Raw genomic sequence first — 19,258 nt, forward strand, 5'->3', positions numbered from 1 at the left:
TGCATTACTCACCTCTGCTGTTGTAGTGTGAACGCAGCCATAGACAGTACGTAAACAAACTTCAGTGGCTGTGTTCTAGTAAAGTTTTATTTACAAAAATAGTGGGCTGTATTTGACCTTGTGACATAGTCTCTGGACCCGTTTTAAAGCCATAAGATGTAGATGTTCAATAAATGATTAAAATCATACTGGAGGAATAACTGTGCTATGTGATCTTTAGTTAATGGCCCTTAAATCTAAGTATGTTTAAGTTTATACTAAATCAAAGATAATTTCAGAAATCTATTGTTTCTGATGGGATGGCTGACTTTTTTCTCAGTTTGAAGGGACATACATTTTGCTGTCAGAACACAGTTGACCTTTTCTGTATTTGTTTTTATATGAAAGATAGTATTTGTCTCTGTATGAAAGTTAATATTTCAAATGCTGTTTCTAAACATGAATGTGACTAAATCTGTAAACCAAATATTAAAATGTAAAATCACAGAAGGAATTATAGGAAGACCTACATGTTGACTTAGATAACCTTATTTCCCTTTTTAATTCTCATTGTAATTTCATGTTCAAAAACTAGATTTTTAAGATGAAATGGGGAGAATGTTATTACTTTTTTCCTTTTCTTTCAATGGTGCCATCTTCCTGGCTTTGCTCTAAGTATGAAGTAGACTCAGGTCTTCTTAACTTTTTGCCCATCTCCACTATGAAGGAAAGAAAAAGGAGGAAAGTCCAAAGATACAGTACAGGCCAATGTGATTGCCCCATAGCCATCAGGGATCCAGGATCCTTGTTTTTTCAAACTCCTTCATTCTGTTGACTTTCATTCTCTAGGATGCCTTATGGTCTAGCAGGGCTGTTGGAATTCTAGTCAGCACATCCCTGTTCTATGAAGGGAGCAAGATCAAAAAGGCCTCCCAGCTGTCTACTGTCCTATAAAGGAGGCTTACTCAAAATTCTATACATTTTGTTTTTTTAACTCATTGCCCGGAGTTACATAACCACACCTAAATAAAAGGTAGGCTGGGAAATATAGATTTTTAAAAACTTGGTGTATTGCTATCTCATATAAAATCAGGGTGCTGTTACTAAGAAGAGTGAAATCAGTGGATATTGGGTAAAGAACACATACTTCCTGACCTCACGTTCCTGGAACCAACCCTATCAAACCACATTTTTAAAGCTTGGAGTAGAGGGGCCCCTGCTGGCTCAGTCGGTGGGGCATGCAACTCTTGATCTCTGGGTTGTTAGTTCGAGCCCCACATTGTGTGTAGAGATTACTTAAAAATAAAATCTTGGGGGGGGAAGAAAAAGCTTAAACTATAAATTTTATATTCGATCATGTGCTTTTAAATGAAATTTTATGTACTTCCAGTTTGTGCTTGTTTATATATGAAGTTAGAAAGAAAACTGAATTACCTTCTGAATTTCCTATTTCATATTTTTGAAAGAGGCATATTAACCTAGAAAATGAAATGAAGTGTTCTATAATTTTTTTATTTATTTTTGGTAATTGGTACATTTGAACCTTGGTGTGATACTATGATATTGTAGCAAAGAACAGTCTGAACTTGATCAAGATTTGGATGATGTTGAAGAAGTAGAAGAGGAAGAAACTGGTGAAGAAACAAAAATCAAAGGTATTATTTTAAATTACTTCAGGAGCCAGTGATTGCTGGCACACGTCTTCTAGAGGGTAGTAACAAATACTGTTCACTTTTGGATCCTTGTCTGCTTTACCCATTGGCCCATACCTCTAGTTGAGTAACAGTTCGTGTGTATGTTCCCGGTGGGGGGAAGAACGGAGGGGAAGAGGGAGATGGAGATAGAGTGGTAATAAGGGAGGAAGGTATGAATATAGTTAGTGACCCATCAGAAGTTACTCTGTGTGCCCTCTGCTGCTGGAGTGACACGGCATCGTTGTGTCAAACAGCTGCCCGTGAGGTTTTTTTTTGAATTCAGAAATGTTACATGTGTTGGTGGGAGTTGTTTTTGGTGGTAGTTCTAAACAACACTAGCTTAGAGTTACTGGAAATGTTCAGTTATTTCATATGTAGAAAACATAAAGTTGTATATTTCAACCTTTTTTTTAATCCTTTCCAGCCAAACGACGAAAAAGACATTTATTAAATGTAAACAAAAATCACACAGTTTTCTTTAGCAAATATTATAAAGGGGGGAGATAGTGATGGTAGTGGGGAATTGTACTGCTTTAGGTTATGCCCTATAGGTATGGGCCAAGAATATTAAAGTACTAGGTGACTCAACTTTTCATTGTTGAGCCAGATGGAGGTTAATTGTGAAAAGACTACTGAACTTCAGCTTCAGCTTTCATCTTGCAGCATTGTCTTAAAAGATACGTAGATCGGTATCCTTAGTGGCCAATATTGACATTTCTAAAGGCATGTTGGTTATCATAACTGTACATCATCCAATAATCAAATTAATATTAGGAATTGACCTTTAAAAACATAACTGGGAAAATGCATGTCAATTTTGTGTAATGTCTGTTGACGAAAAGATGGTAATAGAATAATTTGTTGTGCCTAAATCTAGTTTATTTTTGGATTGATACTATTTTTAGACACCATTAACAACCACAGTTTGTTTGGTTTTAGTTACAACCTTGATTATCCCAACTGTTAACTTTCTCTATTGATACACAGAAGCACACTATACTATAAGCATCAAACAAACATTTAGGTTACTCACCCCACAGTCTTTCCTCCCAGGGTCGAAAGTGTCACTATACTTGGAGTTTTCCGATAATGTGTTGTCTGCCTTCAAAGCGTTATCTAGAGTCATAGTTAGGCATGTGGATGAAGCTTTGAGCTTCTTAAAAATGTAAGGTGAATGAAACACAAGGTGGTATGAAGAGAAAGGATATTTATTATTAATAGTAGTTGTGGCAGTGGCCTTGAGAAATGGCGTTGTTAGATCATTCAGAATCTGAACTTTTCCTAACGTCAGGTTTTTCTAGAGTGGATTTTCCTCAGCTTGCTGCCCATCTCTACTCAGGCCAACGAAATATGGGCTAGTCAGGAAAACTTCATGATTGGATTGTCCTATTAAAATAGCATTAATACATTTTCATAAAATCCTTTTTTCGATGCCCTTTTTTTTTTTTTTTTTTAAAGCGCGTCAGCTGACTGTTCAGATGATGCAAAATCCTCAGATTCTTGCAGCCCTTCAAGAAAGACTTGATGGTCTGGTAGAAACACCAACAGGATACATTGAAAGGTACAAGTTCTTCTTTTCCGTAGTCCTTTTCTATCCGTCTATAATCAGCATTGCAGGTGTATCTTTTTAAGACCATCTAGTACTTAGATATGTAATAGTGGAAAGCTAATGTCTGTTAGTTTCTAGTATAGGATTTTGGGGAGTTTAAAATTTTGTTGAATACCACCAATTTAGAGTTGGTCTTTTAAAGTTTGACTCCTCTCCACAGGAAGTACACTGTTCTTAACCATTTCTGAGATTTGTTCAGAGGTTTGCTAGAAATGCACAGAATTAGGAGAAATACAGATTTCTTATTTATTTCACTGGTTCTGTAAATCATTAACAATAGCCCATATATCTTATTCTGCTTATAATTGTTTTTTTACTTGGCTTTATGATTTTAAGATCCATCCATGTTGCTATATCTGTATGTAACCTCTCGTCAGTAGTTCCTAGCTTCTGAATGTTGTTACTTACCGTGATTTGTGTCCATTATGTTTGATTACATGCTTTTTTAAATAAGCTTTTTCTTTGATGGATATCTTGATTGCTTCTAAGCTCCATCAACACAAATTCCATTGTAATGGTCCTCTTTTGGCATGCCCTTTTAAAGAATTGTGTAAGAATTTTGGGGGCATATGTACTTACCAGTGGAATTGTTAGTTATAGGGTATGCAAGCTTTAAGTCCTTCCCAGCTTGTTTTCTAGAATGACTGTATATCCAGTGCATGAAGGCAACCTTCATCGTTGTGTTTCTGCCAGCAGTTGGCATCATTCAGCTTTATGGTTTTTTTTTTTTTTTTTTTTTTTTTTTTTTTTTACCATCTAAGAGGTGCAGGCTTATTTTGTTTCATTTGTACTTTTTGTTGTCTAATGAGTTTTGAGCTTTTCTTCATGATTGTGAGCCTTTTAGGTTGCTTTCGTTGTCCATTTTCCTATTGGGGTTTACTATCTTGTTTTGCAGGGGTTTTTGTATATTCGAGGTGTTAATTTCTTATCAGTTTTAGACTTCGTAAATAATCTGTTGTCATTTGTATTAACTTTATCCATAGCATTCTCCATTAAACAGAAATCCTTAATTTTTATGTTTTAAGTTTTTCGACCTGTGGCTTTTGCTTTTCAAGTTAAGAAGTCCTTCCTAGTTTCTTCTGCATTTCCTGTTGACTAGTTTTACCTTCCATCTTTAGGTCTTTAATAAACCCTCTGAGGGCCACCTTTGTATTTAGCTATGCATCAGGGTTTTTGTTTTTTGTTTTTGTTTTTTTTCTTTTCTTTTCTGTTTTTTTTCCTAGTGAGCTTGTTTCTGTAACACTTCACTAAACAGTTCATTATTTACTCATTTATTTGTGATACCACCTTTATTTCATATCAGTTTCTTATAAACACCTGTGTTTCTTTGAGCAGCACTCTTTTAATTAATATGGCCTTTTAGTATGTCTTAATAATATCTAGCAGGGTGATAATTTAATCTTTCTATTAATTTGTTTCTCCCTTTAGTATCTTGCTTACTTCTACCCTCCGCCCCCCATCCCCTATGGAATACACTCTTTAAGATTGGCCTTGGTTGATAGGAAGTTTAGAGGGGTTTTCACAAAACAGTCCCCCCACTAAAATTTTGATAGGAGTTATAGTGATGGTAGGGGATTATTCTTCTAATGTACAATTGTCTCATCCATATCCTTGTATTTATTGAAATCATACTCTTTTATTACAAAGTTTTTCTCATAGTCTGTTCTTGATTAATTCCTATATACTTTAGTTGTGTTGTTATTGTGGATAATATCTTATTTTTTATTGTATTTCCATGTTGGCTGCTGCTGTTGTAGAGAAGAGTGCTATTGATTTATTTTTATTTTTTATTTCCTTTGCTGTTGATCTTGTATCCAGAAATCTTGCTACACTTACTATAGTAATTTGTTCTTTTTTTTTCTCCCATAGGCAAAAGATCTTGTCTGCAAATAATGGCAGTTTTAGCTCTCATCTTTCACATTACCTCACACCAAGTTTATTTTTTGTTTCATTGTAACATTGGCTAGGACTTTCAGTACTGTTTTAAACAATTAGCATTAAACATGAGCATCTTTATCTTATTTCTAGTTTTAACCAGGAATGGATATAAAATCTCTCCATTAAACTTGGTGTCTACTTAGATTTTTTTTTGTGACCTTTTTCCCTGTATGTATTCAGATGGTCTTTTGACTTTTTCTTTGAATCTATGAGGTACATATTAAATACATTTTTGGAAACCTGTATTTCAGATGCTAAACTAGCCTTGCATTCCTGGAATAAATTTAATCATGTATTATTATTATTACACTGTTGAGTCAGGTAGTTAATATTTTATTCAGGGTCCTTATTCATTAGTGAAATATACTTGAGTGTGTGTGTGTATTTATATGCATATGTGCATGTATGTATATATGTATGTACAATACAGAAACTTTCATGGGATGGTAATTCCATGCCCTGGTTTTAGAGTCAAGATTTCAGCTGTTTAGTGACATAAACAGGGTTTATGTTTTTACTTTTCCCCCTGTTTTCAAAACAACTTGTATAAAATGGGAATTAACTGTTCTTTGAACAGTTGGTAGAACTCTTCTAAAAATGGACTTTGGCCTTTGGAGTTTGAGAACCCTTCTTTCTTGGATTTGCTCCATTCCCCTTTCAAGGTTCTTGAATTGAGGGCTTCGTTCATTTGATTTTTTTTTTTAATTATCTTTTATGGCCTTAATATTTGTTTTTGTAAATGTTCTATGAAAGTTAAGTGTGAAGATCTATATGCTGAAATTAGTAGCTCAGATTTATTGTGGTGTTCACATTCTCTTATTTCTGCTTATTGATCGATGGCTTGATCTAATAGTTTCTGGAAAGAATGTGTTAGAAATTTCCACTTAATCTGTTTCTTCCTAGAATTTTATTGGTTATAGATTGGATTAATATATTTTGAAGCTGTATTATTAGTTATATGTTTGTGATGTATATATCTTGTCCTTTTGTTCCAGTTTACCAGTATAAAATGTCCTCTTTTGTATTTGGTGGTGGTGGTGGTGGTGTTATAAATTGTTTTGTCTGATATTAAGGTACTATTTTACCTTTCTTTTGGTTTTTATTTACCTGGCATGTGTTTTTCCATCCTTGTATCTTATCTCTAGTAGGGAAGTTTGCTTCTTTATTAGTAATTTTAAACTCTTTGCCTTTCTTGAAAGCAGTATTGTTTTTGGACTTAATTGCTATTATTTTATAATTTATTCTACTTTGTTTCTTTTCTCTTTTTTTGCTTTCCATTGAATAAATCAAGTTGTCTTCTGCTGGTATCAAAGTTCCTGCATTCTTTTTTGTTATTAAGGTAAAGGGGCTCATATCCTAATACCTAAGTTTATTTACCCCTATTGATTTCTTAAATTTACTAATGTCTGTATTACTTATAAATATACATTCTCTAGTCCTCTTTTTTTTCATCAAGGCAACAGTAAAATTTGCCAGGATATTTGGCCACCTATACTTATATAATTTTTAAATTTTTTTAACTTCCTCAGAAATTATTTTTAATGAATGTAATGAGTATCTCTGGCCTATTTCCTGAAGCCTGATATGCCTCATACAATTTTTATTTTGTCTTCATATTTGAATAATAGTCTGGCTTATAAAATTGAAGTTCAAAGTTCTTAAATAAAAGTTCATTTCTTCCTGTATATGGTGTTTTCGTTTGAAGCCTGATGTCGGATTCCTTTTCCTGTGTAGGTTATTTGTTTTTTCATTGAACACATTCAGAATTTTCTTTAGTCTTTGATATTCATGAATCTCATTAACCTGTCTAGGGGTTAGAGTAAGGATTTGCATATTTAACTGTGAGAAATTTATTATTCATTTCTTTAGATATCCTCCCATTTTTTCAGATATCCACCTCCCTTCTGTCTCAGTTGTTGCGACTTTTGTCGTCCAAATCATAAATTTTCTGTCTGTCTTTCCTGCTGCCTTTCTGGAGAGCTTTTCAACTTTAATGGACTTCCTTAAGTTGAACCTATCCTGTTTACCCTATTGTTGGTTATTTGTTTTAGCTACTGTATTTTTCACTTTTAATATTTCTACTTTGTTTTAGATTTCTTGGTCGGGTTTCTTCCCTCATCTTTTTAAATATATTTACATTGTTTTGTCTAATAATACGGCTTCAGATGATAAATATTTCATTCTTTCATTAAAAATTATATTCCTTGAGGGTTTAGTTTTTTGGCTATAGAGCTCAGGCTCACTGGTTGATAACAGTTATTTCCCAATAATGATTATTGAGGGAGGAATAAAGATCAGGCTCTGGTTTGTGCCAGTCCCATGGAATTTAAGAAAAGCAATTGAAGTGAACCCAAGGAGAGTTCCAGTTACTTCAGACTCAAAGTTTGCTGTCAATTCCAGGCAGTTGTGTTTTTTTTTTTTTTTTTTAAGATTTTATTATTATTTATTTATGTGACGGAGAGACAGCCAGCAAGAGAGGGAGCACAGCAGGGGAGTAGGAGAGGAAGAAGGCTCCCAGCAGAGGAGCCCGATGGATGTGGGGCTCCATCCCGGAATGCCGGGATCACGCCCTGAGCCGAAGGCAGACGCTTAACGACTGCGCTACCCAGGCGCCCCTCCAGGCAGTTGTTTTTGACTGCTTGGGGAAGAGGCAGTCTCCTTTGGTTGTAATCCATTGTACCTGGATTGGAGGGGTGGAGGAATGAGTGCTTGTAGGCTCTCAGCCAGTCCAGCTTTCATCAACTACTGAAAATGCTGGCACTGGTCTCTGGGGGTGGTGAAGGAGTCAGACACTGACTGTTGTAAGGCAAGTGGAGAATTGCAAAAGCTTTCTTCGAGCCTGCCCATTTCCTCCCTTTTCCAGGTTGCAGTTCACCCTGTACAGTTGTTAAATTAGTCTTACTCAGAGGTTGCTCGTAGTATGTGTATGCTTGTGAGTGTGTGTGGTTCCCTGAAATAGTTGTTTTCTTCTTGGTTCTGAAGTTTCTAGGGTTGAATTCTTTCTGTTTTTCTGAGATAACGGTTTTGGGGGTGGGCAGCACCTCATGCTATTTCATCACCTTGACAAAACATTAAACTTTTCACTTTTAATTGTAAGAAATAAAAAATTGGTATCTGTAGATAATTTTTTACTTCTGATTATCTTAACTAAAGTAGTGGTTAAGTAAGAGAATTATTTGATTTATAGCAATCTGCTTAGTGCAGGAAATTCTAACCTGGATTCTGGATCTATTGTACAGAGTCCCTGAAGTTAGATAAATTTTGAGCGAACACGTTTTGGGTGGTAGGGGGATTCATAAATTTAATCATACTTCAAGGGGCTTATACCCCATAGTAAATTGTATGATTTATGAATTATATCTCAAAGCTGTTATTAACAGTCCCTTCATAACATACAATATTCTTTTTTAAATGAAAGTTTAAATTCTAAATAGAGACTAAAATACGAAATAATGTAGGATACCATCCTTTTTTCTAATATAATATCCTTTTCCCTAAAAATAGCTGGACTGGATTGGATATGCATACTTTTTTTAAAATCAAGGTTATTGTCCTTATTCTCCGTTAGGATGGTCAGTACATGACTTTTTAACTCCCTAAGATAGACTGTTTTACAGCTTAGATGCCGGCACTGACAAGTCTAATGCTGAACTTGATTATAATGAAAGATTTAGGGTTGATATGATTTACATTTTCTTATCACAGCTTACTGTATCTGTTTACATGTTCATTTTTGAAGTATTTTATAGTCAAGACCATGTATTTATGTTTCTTGAATTTTAATTAATTTGAATGAGTATACCTTTTGCTTCAAATTGGAAACCTCTCATTCACTAATTTTTATGCTTTACTTTTCAATATGATAGAAGTGTGACTTGTGTTTTACTGTGATGCTGCTTAACTGGTGCGTTCCAACCTTTCAGCTTGCCTAGGGTAGTTAAAAGACGAGTGAATGCTCTCAAAAATCTTCAAGTTAAATGTGCACAGATAGAAGCCAAATTCTATGAGGAAGTTCATGATCTTGAAAGAAAGTATGCTGTTCTCTATCAGCCTCTATTTGATAAGGTAATGCTTTCACTACTTCATTTTCTTTATCTGAAATTTGAGATTATAGTAAAGCTCTGGAAATATGAACAAACTTGCAGGTGGTTTAGTCTTTAGATCTCGAAGCAAAATGGTTATTAGAGGTATTCGGGAAAACTATCAATAATAGCAATTTGGGTTGTGGTATGCATTCATTAAATCTGTACACCTCTTTAATGAGAAACAGTTTCTGGCTTGGATGTCATTGTTTTTATGCAAGTTTTTCTTTTTTTTTTTTAAATCATTTTAGCGATTTGAGATCATTAATGCAATTTATGAACCTACAGAAGAAGAATGTGAATGGAAACCAGATGAGGAGGATGAAATTTCGGTTGGTACCAACTTTAGTGTGTTTTTATACTTTGGAAATATTTTATTATAAGATTGATGGTGAGTTAACGACAATCAGAACAGATGAGCCACTGTTAACGCTGGTACCATCTGTACCCAAATTCGTTTTTCCCTTACATTTTTTAGTATTTAAATTTTATAGATTATGTAAACTTTTCCTTTGAACATGATGACATGCAAAGGATTGTTCTTGGTTTTTCCACATGGTGAAATGGAGGCTTCTAAGTGACTTGCCTACAATTAATAAATGGCAGGGTTGTGACACAAACACAGTGTTCTGTTACATGACTCTGTTTCCCCAGCATTGCTATTTTAATGTTGGTTGATAAGGAGAACGTAATGTTTTGATCAAGAACACCAAGGAATGAGGAATTGGGCAAAGTTTATATTTATTTTTTTCCTGAAGCTTTAAAATTGTTTTCTCTAAAACTGTTTTCCTATAGTTCATAGGTTCTCCCTTAGTGGTTCTCACTTTCGGGAGGGGTATGGTAGTAATATTTATAGAAGTAAAGTTTGTTATGGGTAACAGCAATGATAACACAATTGGACTAGAACTTATTTGATTGAAAATTGCAATTGGTGATTGAGGATTTGTTGGTTTCTGTACTTCACTGGATGTAAGTTAAGGGGATGGTTAAGATTTTATCAAGTGGTCTGGTTTAGGAATTCAGTAACTTAATGCTATCATTTATCCAGGAGGAGCTGAAAGAAAAAGCCAAGATCGAAGATGAGAAAAAGGATGAAGAAAAAGAAGACCCCAAGGGAATTCCTGAATTCTGGTTGACTGTTTTTAAGAATGTTGACTTGCTCAGTGATATGGTTCAGGTAATTTTACTCATAAAAACATCAGTTTACCTCAAAGGGTAAAAACCTTTGAAATTTAAATGGCTGTGATGACTAATCTCTCCTCTATAGAATGATCGCTGTCTCTTGAAACCTGTTACCTGTAGTAGGAAAATTGCATCTTTGATTAATGTAGTAAATAAATTGTAATTCATTTTCAGAAATTAGATAATGAAATGGTCCCTTCGACAGTTTCTTATCTATTGAGCAATGTTTTGCATAGTCTTGTGTCTTCAGTGTTTAAGTGTTTTTGGTATTAGTGATTGAAGGAAGAAAACTTAAAATTTCACTTATGTTACCCCAAAAGACTTTTTCAGTCTGAAACAAATATGCTGAGGGACATTTACATTTTAAAAGAATAACATAAAGATCTTTAACTCTTACAGTTGTCACTTTTTCTGGGAATCCAACACAGATACCACCTTCTCTGGGAAACTTCCTGTCCTAATCAGAAGCATTTCTTGAGCCACTACTATGTGCATTATAGTACTTGTTGCCTTATAGTGTGATTTTTGAAAGTTAAAGTCAAGAAAAAGAAATCTCAAAACAGGGACTGCTTATTGCATTTCTACTTTGGCAAAGTAGAAAAGGACCTAGCAGAATGAAAGGAACAAGAAGAGCTGGAAAAGGAAATGTTTTTAAAGAAAACATGCCTGAGTTAGACTTGGTTTTATATTCTTCAGTCCATTCAGTCTGATGATAATGTAATTCTCTGTTAAGTCACTTTTTTTCTACCTTTGCCAGTAGAAATAAGTAGAGTTTATAAGTAAACTGCTTTAGTATAAGCCATAATATACATAAGAGTAGGTCTTGTGGCTCATAATTGTTACATAAAGCCTCACTATAAATGTCTCAGTCAGCTAAATGTTTATTGTCCAGTAATAGCACACTAATCCTGAAATGCCATGTTAGATACTCATTTTAATATTTTCTTAATTTGCAGGAACATGATGAACCTATTTTGAAGCACTTGAAAGATATTAAAGTGAAGTTCTCAGATGCTGGCCAGCCCATGGTAAAAGAACTTTGAAATATTTTCAGTTTTGTAGTATTAGATGTTTATAGGTGGATATATGGAACTTTCTAAAAAGAGGTGATATTCTAAGCCTAGAGATGGGTGAGAAAAGTTAAAACTCATACCTGGTACTCTTGTTGGTAGCAAATAAATGTTTGGATGTTGGTAATTGTGATGCAGAATTTATTCCTTTTCCTCCCTCTGAACATAAAACTATTTTTGAAATATAGTAAGTCCTTGATCCTAGAATAAATACAGATTAAAAAATAGCACCCTAAATACTTACTCTGTCTTAAAAGGCATGTGTCTGGGAATTACATAAAACAGAAGATGTTAGAGGGCCCCCACTTTCCCATGATGAAAGATCAGCTACTAGTTTCTCCCAAAAACCATCAGTATTATGTGAAGTATGGGCAAAGCTACTATAGACTGTAGATTCTTCTTTCGTGTGTAGTAAAGTTGGGCTGTTCCTCTGTCAAATTCGGGTTAGAAGATGATTTAAAGTCCTCTTTGTGAGGATGGAAGGAGGGAGGAGTACTAGGTCAGTTTATCCAGTTGTTTTAACTTATTTTATAAACATGTTACTAAATAGAAATTGTAAGCTGAGCTGAGTTTTATTCAGTTTTATTTTGTGTCTTGTTTTGCTTTTTTAACATAATTTGGGGTTTATCTGACCCTGTCCCAGAATAGGAAAGGCATTATCACCTAGAAGTTTATGTGTTTATAAAAATCAGCAGATTGAATTTTCTTACTTAAAGCACTTAACATTTGTGTTGCAGGAATTTCAATAGTATTTTTTTGTTTTTTTAAGAGTTTTGTCTTAGAATTTCACTTTGAACCCAATGAATATTTCACAAATGAAGTGTTGACAAAGACATACAGGATGAGGTCAGAACCAGATGATTCTGATCCCTTTTCTTTTGATGGACCAGAAATTATGGGTTGTACGGGGTGAGTTTAATTTTACTGCTTTCACAGAATATTCTGTCTCTTTTTGTTTTACTTGTTATTTGTGATATTTGGTATTTCCTAGTGTGTACTTGATACATAATTTATATCTAAACATTTCAGAAAAGTGTTTTCTTAGATTAGCACACCTATTTTCCTAGAATTCTCCTTGGCTTACAGTATTAGAACGTTTCTTCAAAGGAAAACACACTTAAATTCATTATACTGTGAATTTGTGCTAAGTCAATATATTTATTGAAAAGTGTTTAGAAATAAAATTTTTCTCTTTATATTGCTGTCGAAAGCATTTGAGCCAATTTTTCCCCTTGAAATTTGTAATTAAAAATAATATTTGGGGCACGTGGGTGGCTCAGTCAGTTAAGCTTCCAACTCTTGGTTTCGGCTCAGGTCATGATCTCAGGGTTGTGAGATCGAGCCCCTGGTGCCAGCCTGGCGTCTGCTTGAGATTTTTTTCCCCTTCTGCTCCTCCCCCTGTTCACGTGCATGTGCTCTCGCTCTTGTTCTCCCTCTCCCTTGTTCTCTATAAAATAATAAAGAAAATATTTTTAAAAAATAAATTTAATTAGATAAATCTTAGCTCTTCCAGCAATTAAGCATAGTATGTTAATTGTGATAGATTCTTGCCCTTTGTTTTGCAAGGTGCCAGATAGATTGGAAAAAAGGAAAGAATGTCACTTTGAAAACCATTAAGAAGAAGCAGAAACATAAGGGACGTGGGACAGTTCGTACTGTGACCAAAACAGTTTCCAATGACTCTTTCTTTAATTTTTTTGCCCCTCCTGAAGGTAAATAGTGTTTTAGTTTGGGTATTAATGGTTGTTTTATTATTAAGGTTTCTTTAGTTTCTTACTCATTTGAACTTCTTTTCTCAATTTTGCAGTTCCTGAGAGTGGAGATCTGGTAAGTTAAATTGGTCTTTATTTGTTGAATTGTTCACTATGAAATTAAAGAACTGGTTCTCAGAAGTGGGGAGTTGCATAGTTGCTACTTGAATTTTGTTCTGAGGCTTGCAGTGCATGGAGAAGACCTTTATGCATCTGAAATTATTTCAGAATGCCTGTTGTGCTTCCATTGAGAAATGCTGAAAGGCTAAAGTTTTCTTTTGAGGCTTGGAAGTATTGTGGGGGATTCAAGTTCTTAAGATGATCGTTTTCTTATTGAAACTAGGATGTATTAGGGGAGCCTGGGTGGCTCAGTCTTTAAGCGTCTGCCTTCGGCTTAGGTCATGATCCCAGCGTCCTGGGATCGAGCCCCACATCGGGCTCCCAGCTCAGCGGGAAGCCTGCTCCTCCCTCTCCCTTTACCGCTGCTTTGTGTTCCCTCCCTCACTGCCTCTCTCTGTCAAATAAATAAACAAAATCTTTAAAAAAAGAAAGAAAGAAAGAAACTAGGATGTATTAAATAAATCATTTGTACTATTTATTTACTGAAACTCCTAACCACATTCTGGTTAGAACTCTTTCTGTATTTGTTATTCCAGTGGAAACACGGTTTCATGTTGTGGCCATGTTTTATGTGACCATGTAGCCAAGAGCTATGATAGTGCCTGTGTATAGCCTGGAATGAGGAACAGCCTAAGAGAGGTCTGTGCAGACAGGGTGTAAGCTACATATGTTTTGAATTTGCTCGTCTGTTGGCCAGATTTTTTAACTTTAACTCAGTTTCGTAATTATATACGTACAGAATTAGAAAGTATGTTTATTTTGAATACTTTTGAGTTGGAATAGTTTCGGCTAAGGCTAAGACCAGATCTGTAAAAGGCAAGTATTTCTGCCTGTAAAGAGTGGTAAGTGACTTGGTTCAAAATGTCTTCCATGGGACAAAAAAGGGGACTATAAAACAGCACCTGAATTTTAGGTAGAACTACTTACGAACATTGAGAGTTTCATGCTATTTGCATGTCCGTGAGTGGGTTGGGAGTTTGTGTTGAAGTGATTTTTTAAATTCTGTTGTCAAATGTTTATGGTAACAAAATAGTCTTGAGTAGTTAAAGCTAGAACACCTGCACCTGTGATTAGAAGTCTTTCCCTCAAAAGTCCACTGCCAACTTTTGTGTTTTTTGGCGTTTATTATAGTGGATTATGTTGATGAATCAAACATTCATGGAACGTTTACTTGTTTGGTATCATGGAACTTAAATGGGATTATTTGAATTTTGAATAATGTCAGCACCATTTCTGTGTTGTGCTTTGTCATTAAGTAGAAATCCTAGATTGACTTAGGATTTATTAAGTAGGATTCTAACTCCTCATTTGGCATTATACATAAACTGCTTCTGTACTATCTTTAAGGAATCAGGAGTAATCCTCCATGTTCTTTCACTATGTGCCATATACCTAATGTTATTTAAATCCTGAGATTCTTTCTTAGTATTATTCCATTTGGTGTTTTCAATAGTGAATATTTATAAGGAAAATTATAGTTACATAGAAAGTTGCTTTTATATTTTAAGTCAAAAAACTGAGCAATAACCAGTTCTAGTTTTTATTTTCCCAAATTTCTGAGTATGTACACTGACTTGGTAACTTTCTTTTTATTAAAACCCAATGAACTTAAGGTACATACAGATGACTGTTTAATCACACACATAAGCTAATTTTAAAATGACAAAGTTAAAAGTGAAGTTGAATGTTGTTTCATAGAATTTAAACCCAAGAGTCTTGCATGTGCCTAATTAAATAACAGTTATTAAATTTTTGTGCCCTTTTTTTTTCTTTAAAAAAAAAAACAACCAGGATGATGATGCTGAAGCTATCCTCGCTGCAGACTTTGAAATTGGTCACTTTTTACGTGAGCGTATAATCCCAAGATCAGTGTTATACTTTACTGGAGAAGCTATTGAAGATGATGATGATGATGTGAGTGAATCTGAATCCTGCAGTGAAATCATTTGGTGAGGGTATGATGGTCACAATTGGTGAGCAGTTAAATGAATAGATGTAATTTTTTAAAAAACAGAATAATTCAAAGGCTAATTACTGATGTCCTATAGATAACTTTCCTGAATTGTTTTAAATATGTCCTCTTAGGATCTTTGGTAGCTTTTATTTTCCTGCTAATAGGAAGACTACTCTGAATTAGTGCAACTTTACCCTGTTTGCTCAGTGTTGTAGATGTGTTATGCTCTTCTCTTTGACTAAACAAAACATGCCTAAGATATTTTTTATTACTTAAAAATACTAGGAAGCATAGAATTTTTATCCAAAGGAGTATTAAGCAACAATTAAGGTGAAATTAGGCTGCCCTCAAATATTTTGGCTATCTTTATTTCTAAATGTCAGTCATTCAAATAGATTTAGGGCCTTTTTGTGCTGTGTGTTCACATAAGTACAGGCAAGTAATATTTATAGTAATAGTTGTCTGATCACACTTATGCACAATTGTACTGTATTCTTTAACTCTTTAAATTGTCAGATTGAGTGATTCCTGCAGCTGTTTAATTTATAATTAATTGCCTTAGGGAAAGTATGTTTTCCTTTTTTTAGTTGTTAGTGGATACAAAATGGCTGTAACTAATGCAGTTTTCAAATGTTTGTTAGCTTCATTCAAACTTCATCCTTTTTTCCCTTTTTAGTATGATGAAGAAGGTGAAGAAGCAGATGAGGTAATGTTTACCAAATGAGCAAATAATTCTCTGTTTAACACATTGAGAAGCAAATTGAGTGACTTATGTATTCCTTTGCTATAATCATTATTCTGTGATATGGGATATAAACCTTTTGGAAAAAAATATGGTTTTAGAATTCTACAGCCAAACAATGTATGTATGAGGTTTCAATAAATAAATTGCAAAACTCAGAACATTTTTTTTATTTCAAATAATTCTGTTCTGCTGCAGGGTTATCAGCTCTTTGAAGAAGTCAAAAGCTGCAGTAAACTTTTTCAACGTTGGCTGCAGTAAATCTTTTCAATAAAAGCTCTCTGGATGTCTCAAGTTGTGTTGGGAAATTTTTCATATTAGAAGCTTTCAATTAAATTGCATTGTCACCATACTCTGTAATCATGAAAATCTTTTGACTTATAGAGTAACTTGTATTAAAATTTCTCCGTACATTATGAGCCATTTCTTCCTACTGTGTACCTACTTCATGGATGCATTTTGAACTTTAATATAGGAAGGGGAAGAAGAAGGAGATGAGGAAAATGATCCAGACTATGACTCAAAGGTGAGCAAAATTAGTGCTGCTTTCTATTAAGTTTAAGGCAGGTTAAGTAAGAGTTGATGTTTCTTAATACGAAGTTTATTTTTGTCCATTAAACTCTTTAGTAAATCCTATTGACTGGAAATAATGTATAGTCCACTTTAATCACCACTGGCATTTCAACAGTACATGAAATTTCAATGCACGTTTCCTAAGAAATTTTAGTTTTGGTTCTGACTTTGTATTTTTCTTAGTCTCAGGCTAAATAAACCCTATGATTCTATTTTAATGTACATTATTTTGGGCTTTTTTATTTTTTTTAAGATTTTATTTATTTGAGAGAGACTGCATACGAGATGGGAGTGGGGGAGAGGAAGAGGGAGAAGCACCTTCCCCACTGAGCAGAGAGTCAGATACCTGGCTCTACCCCGGACCCTAGGATCATGACCTGAGCTGAAGGCAGACACTTAACTGACTGAGTCACCCAGGTGCCCTGGGCTTTTTTTTTTTTTTTTTTTTTTTTTGGTTTTTTAATAAAGAAGCATTTTATTTTTATTTTTTAAAGATTTATTTAGTTATTTTAGAGAGAGAGGACAAGTGGGGTGGGGGTGGGCCAGAGGGAAAGGGGAAGGAGAGAGGGAATGCGAGCCAGCGAGAATCCTCAAGCAGATTCCCTGCCTGAGAGCAAAGAGCCTGACTCGGGGACGCGGGGCTTGATCCCAGGACCCTGAGATCATGACCTGAGCCAGAAACAAGAGTCAGAGTTGAGCTGAGTCACCCAGGTGCCCCTAGGAGCATTTGAAATTTTTATTGCTTGTGTTCTTAGGTTTTCCCTCTAAAGGATAGCTTTATAAATAAAGGTCAGTTTTTAAATAATCCGATTGCAGGAGTGCCTGCGAATAGGGAAGCAGTACTGTTTGTTAGGTTCTCCCAACCACCTCTCTTCTCTATCTTTGAGACTCCCAATCTGTTGTTCTTGGGTATTTGTCATATCAGGGTTAGTAAAGCCCTTTGTCTCCCCCAAAATATGTAGTATATTATCAGGATTCTTTTGAAACTTTTGGTTTTTGTTAAATGCATTCATTCATTTGCTAAATACTGTAAAATATCCAGAAGATATTTTAAAATCTAGTGAGCAGGTAAGAGGGGGTAGTTAAAAATCAAATTAAATTTTCTAAAGGGTATGAATTAGTATGTTTGAATAATTGATCCATAAAAAGGCAAAAGTAATTGGTAATATGACTAACATAAATGCTTTGTTATTTTATTTTTTAAGGTTATGATTTGGTGTGTTATTCTATGGAGTTCATTCCGCAGTGTAAAATTTGGGTCTCGTTTTAGCATTTTTGTGACTTGGTAGTATTTGAATAAATAGTTTACCATCCTTGCTATACCATTTCTTTAATTTGGCAAAAATTTTGATGGAACAATGAGATAATTAATTACAATAATTACTGTTGAAAAGTAACTGAAGCAGGTAGAAAAAGATAGATTGACTTGTTGTTTTCCTTTAACAGAAGGATCAAAACCCAGCAGAGTGCAAGCAGCAGTGAAGCAGGATGTATGTGGCCTTGAGGATAACCTGCACTGTAATAGCCTAAACACAACTATTATTTACTTACAGCCTTATGTTTTTGTATTTTCTTGGTAGACTCAGTAATTTTTTTTAAAGGAAAGGAACTAATAATTTTAAAGACCAATTTGTTCTACTTAGCATTTTAACTCTAGTTTTTCTGCCACATCTGTTGATTGCACAAATTCTTTCACGCATGTTCATTCATCACTACATGGTTTGGTTCTTCCGGAGTAATTTTTATCATGTAACAAAGATTTAAGATTACAGCTATGAAAGCGAACAGAACTGTTAAACTTTTTTTTTTTTTTTGGCTTTGCTATCTTTTTCCTGAAGAACCAAAGTATTTTTTTCAGCTGGTAGTTGAATTGGGTTTACATTTGCTTGCACTAGCTGTGCCTTTCATTACTTTGTTACAGAAATGCAACAACTTACACTAAGATAATTCCTCATTTAAAAAACAAAAACAAAACTTGTTGAGACAAATATATGGTTAAGAATTTCCAGTAAGACCACAACTGATAACTTAGATTATTAATGGATTTTTTGTATTTTAAGTGACATAGTTAGAAACCTAATAAGGAAACCGTAGTTAAGAAACCTAACTGATAGTGTGGTTATTGGTTACTGTAGGGAGGTGAATAAAACCTTTTCAGAAGTTAAGCCTCATTATTTTAGCTGTACTTTTAAATTTAACTTCCATTAACTAAGCATCTTTTCTTTATGGTAGGGTCTACCTTCTGCTTCCCTGGAAAGGATGAATTTACATCATTTGACAAGCCTATTTCAAGTTTTTTTGTTGTTACTGTTTGTTTGCTTGTTTTTGTTTTTGCAGCCTAAAATAAAAATGTCAAATATAATTTTAGTTCTCACAAGATAATGTCTTAATTTTGTACTAATTCAGGTAGAAGCAGAGGCCTAGCTTGAATTAAGCATTGTACCCAGTTTACCATATTACGGAAGAGAAGTGTGTCAACTTTGGGAGAGGTACTACATCTGTTAATTAAGAAAGTATAGAAAAGAAAGGCAAATCTTAAAGGATGTAATTTTTTTTAAAAGAAA

At 34.3% G+C, this 19,258-nt stretch overlaps 1 protein-coding gene across 5 annotated transcripts in view; it reads left to right on the plus strand.

Moving 5' to 3' along the window:
• NAP1L1 (nucleosome assembly protein 1 like 1) overlaps nt 1–19,061 on the plus strand; it is a 32,035-nt gene extending 12,974 nt beyond the window's left edge. Inside the window, exons 3-16 of one of the 5 annotated variants that reach the window (XM_045811134.2) lie at nt 1,549–1,634; nt 3,132–3,234; nt 9,144–9,285; nt 9,554–9,634; nt 10,351–10,479; nt 11,441–11,512; nt 12,324–12,463; nt 13,121–13,266; nt 13,362–13,381; nt 15,217–15,339; nt 16,056–16,085; nt 16,597–16,647; nt 18,141–18,212; nt 18,927–19,061. In XM_045811134.2, the coding sequence (XP_045667090.1) occupies nt 1,549–1,634; nt 3,132–3,234; nt 9,144–9,285; nt 9,554–9,634; nt 10,351–10,479; nt 11,441–11,512; nt 12,324–12,463; nt 13,121–13,266; nt 13,362–13,381; nt 15,217–15,339; nt 16,056–16,085; nt 16,597–16,647; nt 18,141–18,176 (1,159 nt within the window). In that variant the 3' untranslated portion in view covers nt 18,177–18,212; nt 18,927–19,061. Of the gene's footprint in view, nt 1–1,548; nt 1,635–3,131; nt 3,235–9,143; nt 9,286–9,553; nt 9,635–10,350; nt 10,480–11,440; nt 11,513–12,323; nt 12,464–13,120; nt 13,267–13,361; nt 13,382–15,216; nt 15,340–16,055; nt 16,086–16,319; nt 16,416–16,596; nt 16,648–18,140 lie in introns of those variants that run through there. The other 4 variants (XM_045811135.2, XM_045811133.2, XM_045811136.2 and 1 more) reach the window with 4 other exon arrangements.
• Nucleotides 19,062–19,258: the final 197 nt, after the last annotated feature.

The sequence above is a fragment of the Ursus americanus genome, chromosome 17, assembly GCF_024610735.1.
Source record: "Ursus americanus isolate L20-20 chromosome 17, mUrsAme1.1.p, whole genome shotgun sequence".
NCBI lineage: Eukaryota > Metazoa > Chordata > Mammalia > Carnivora > Ursidae > Ursus > Ursus americanus.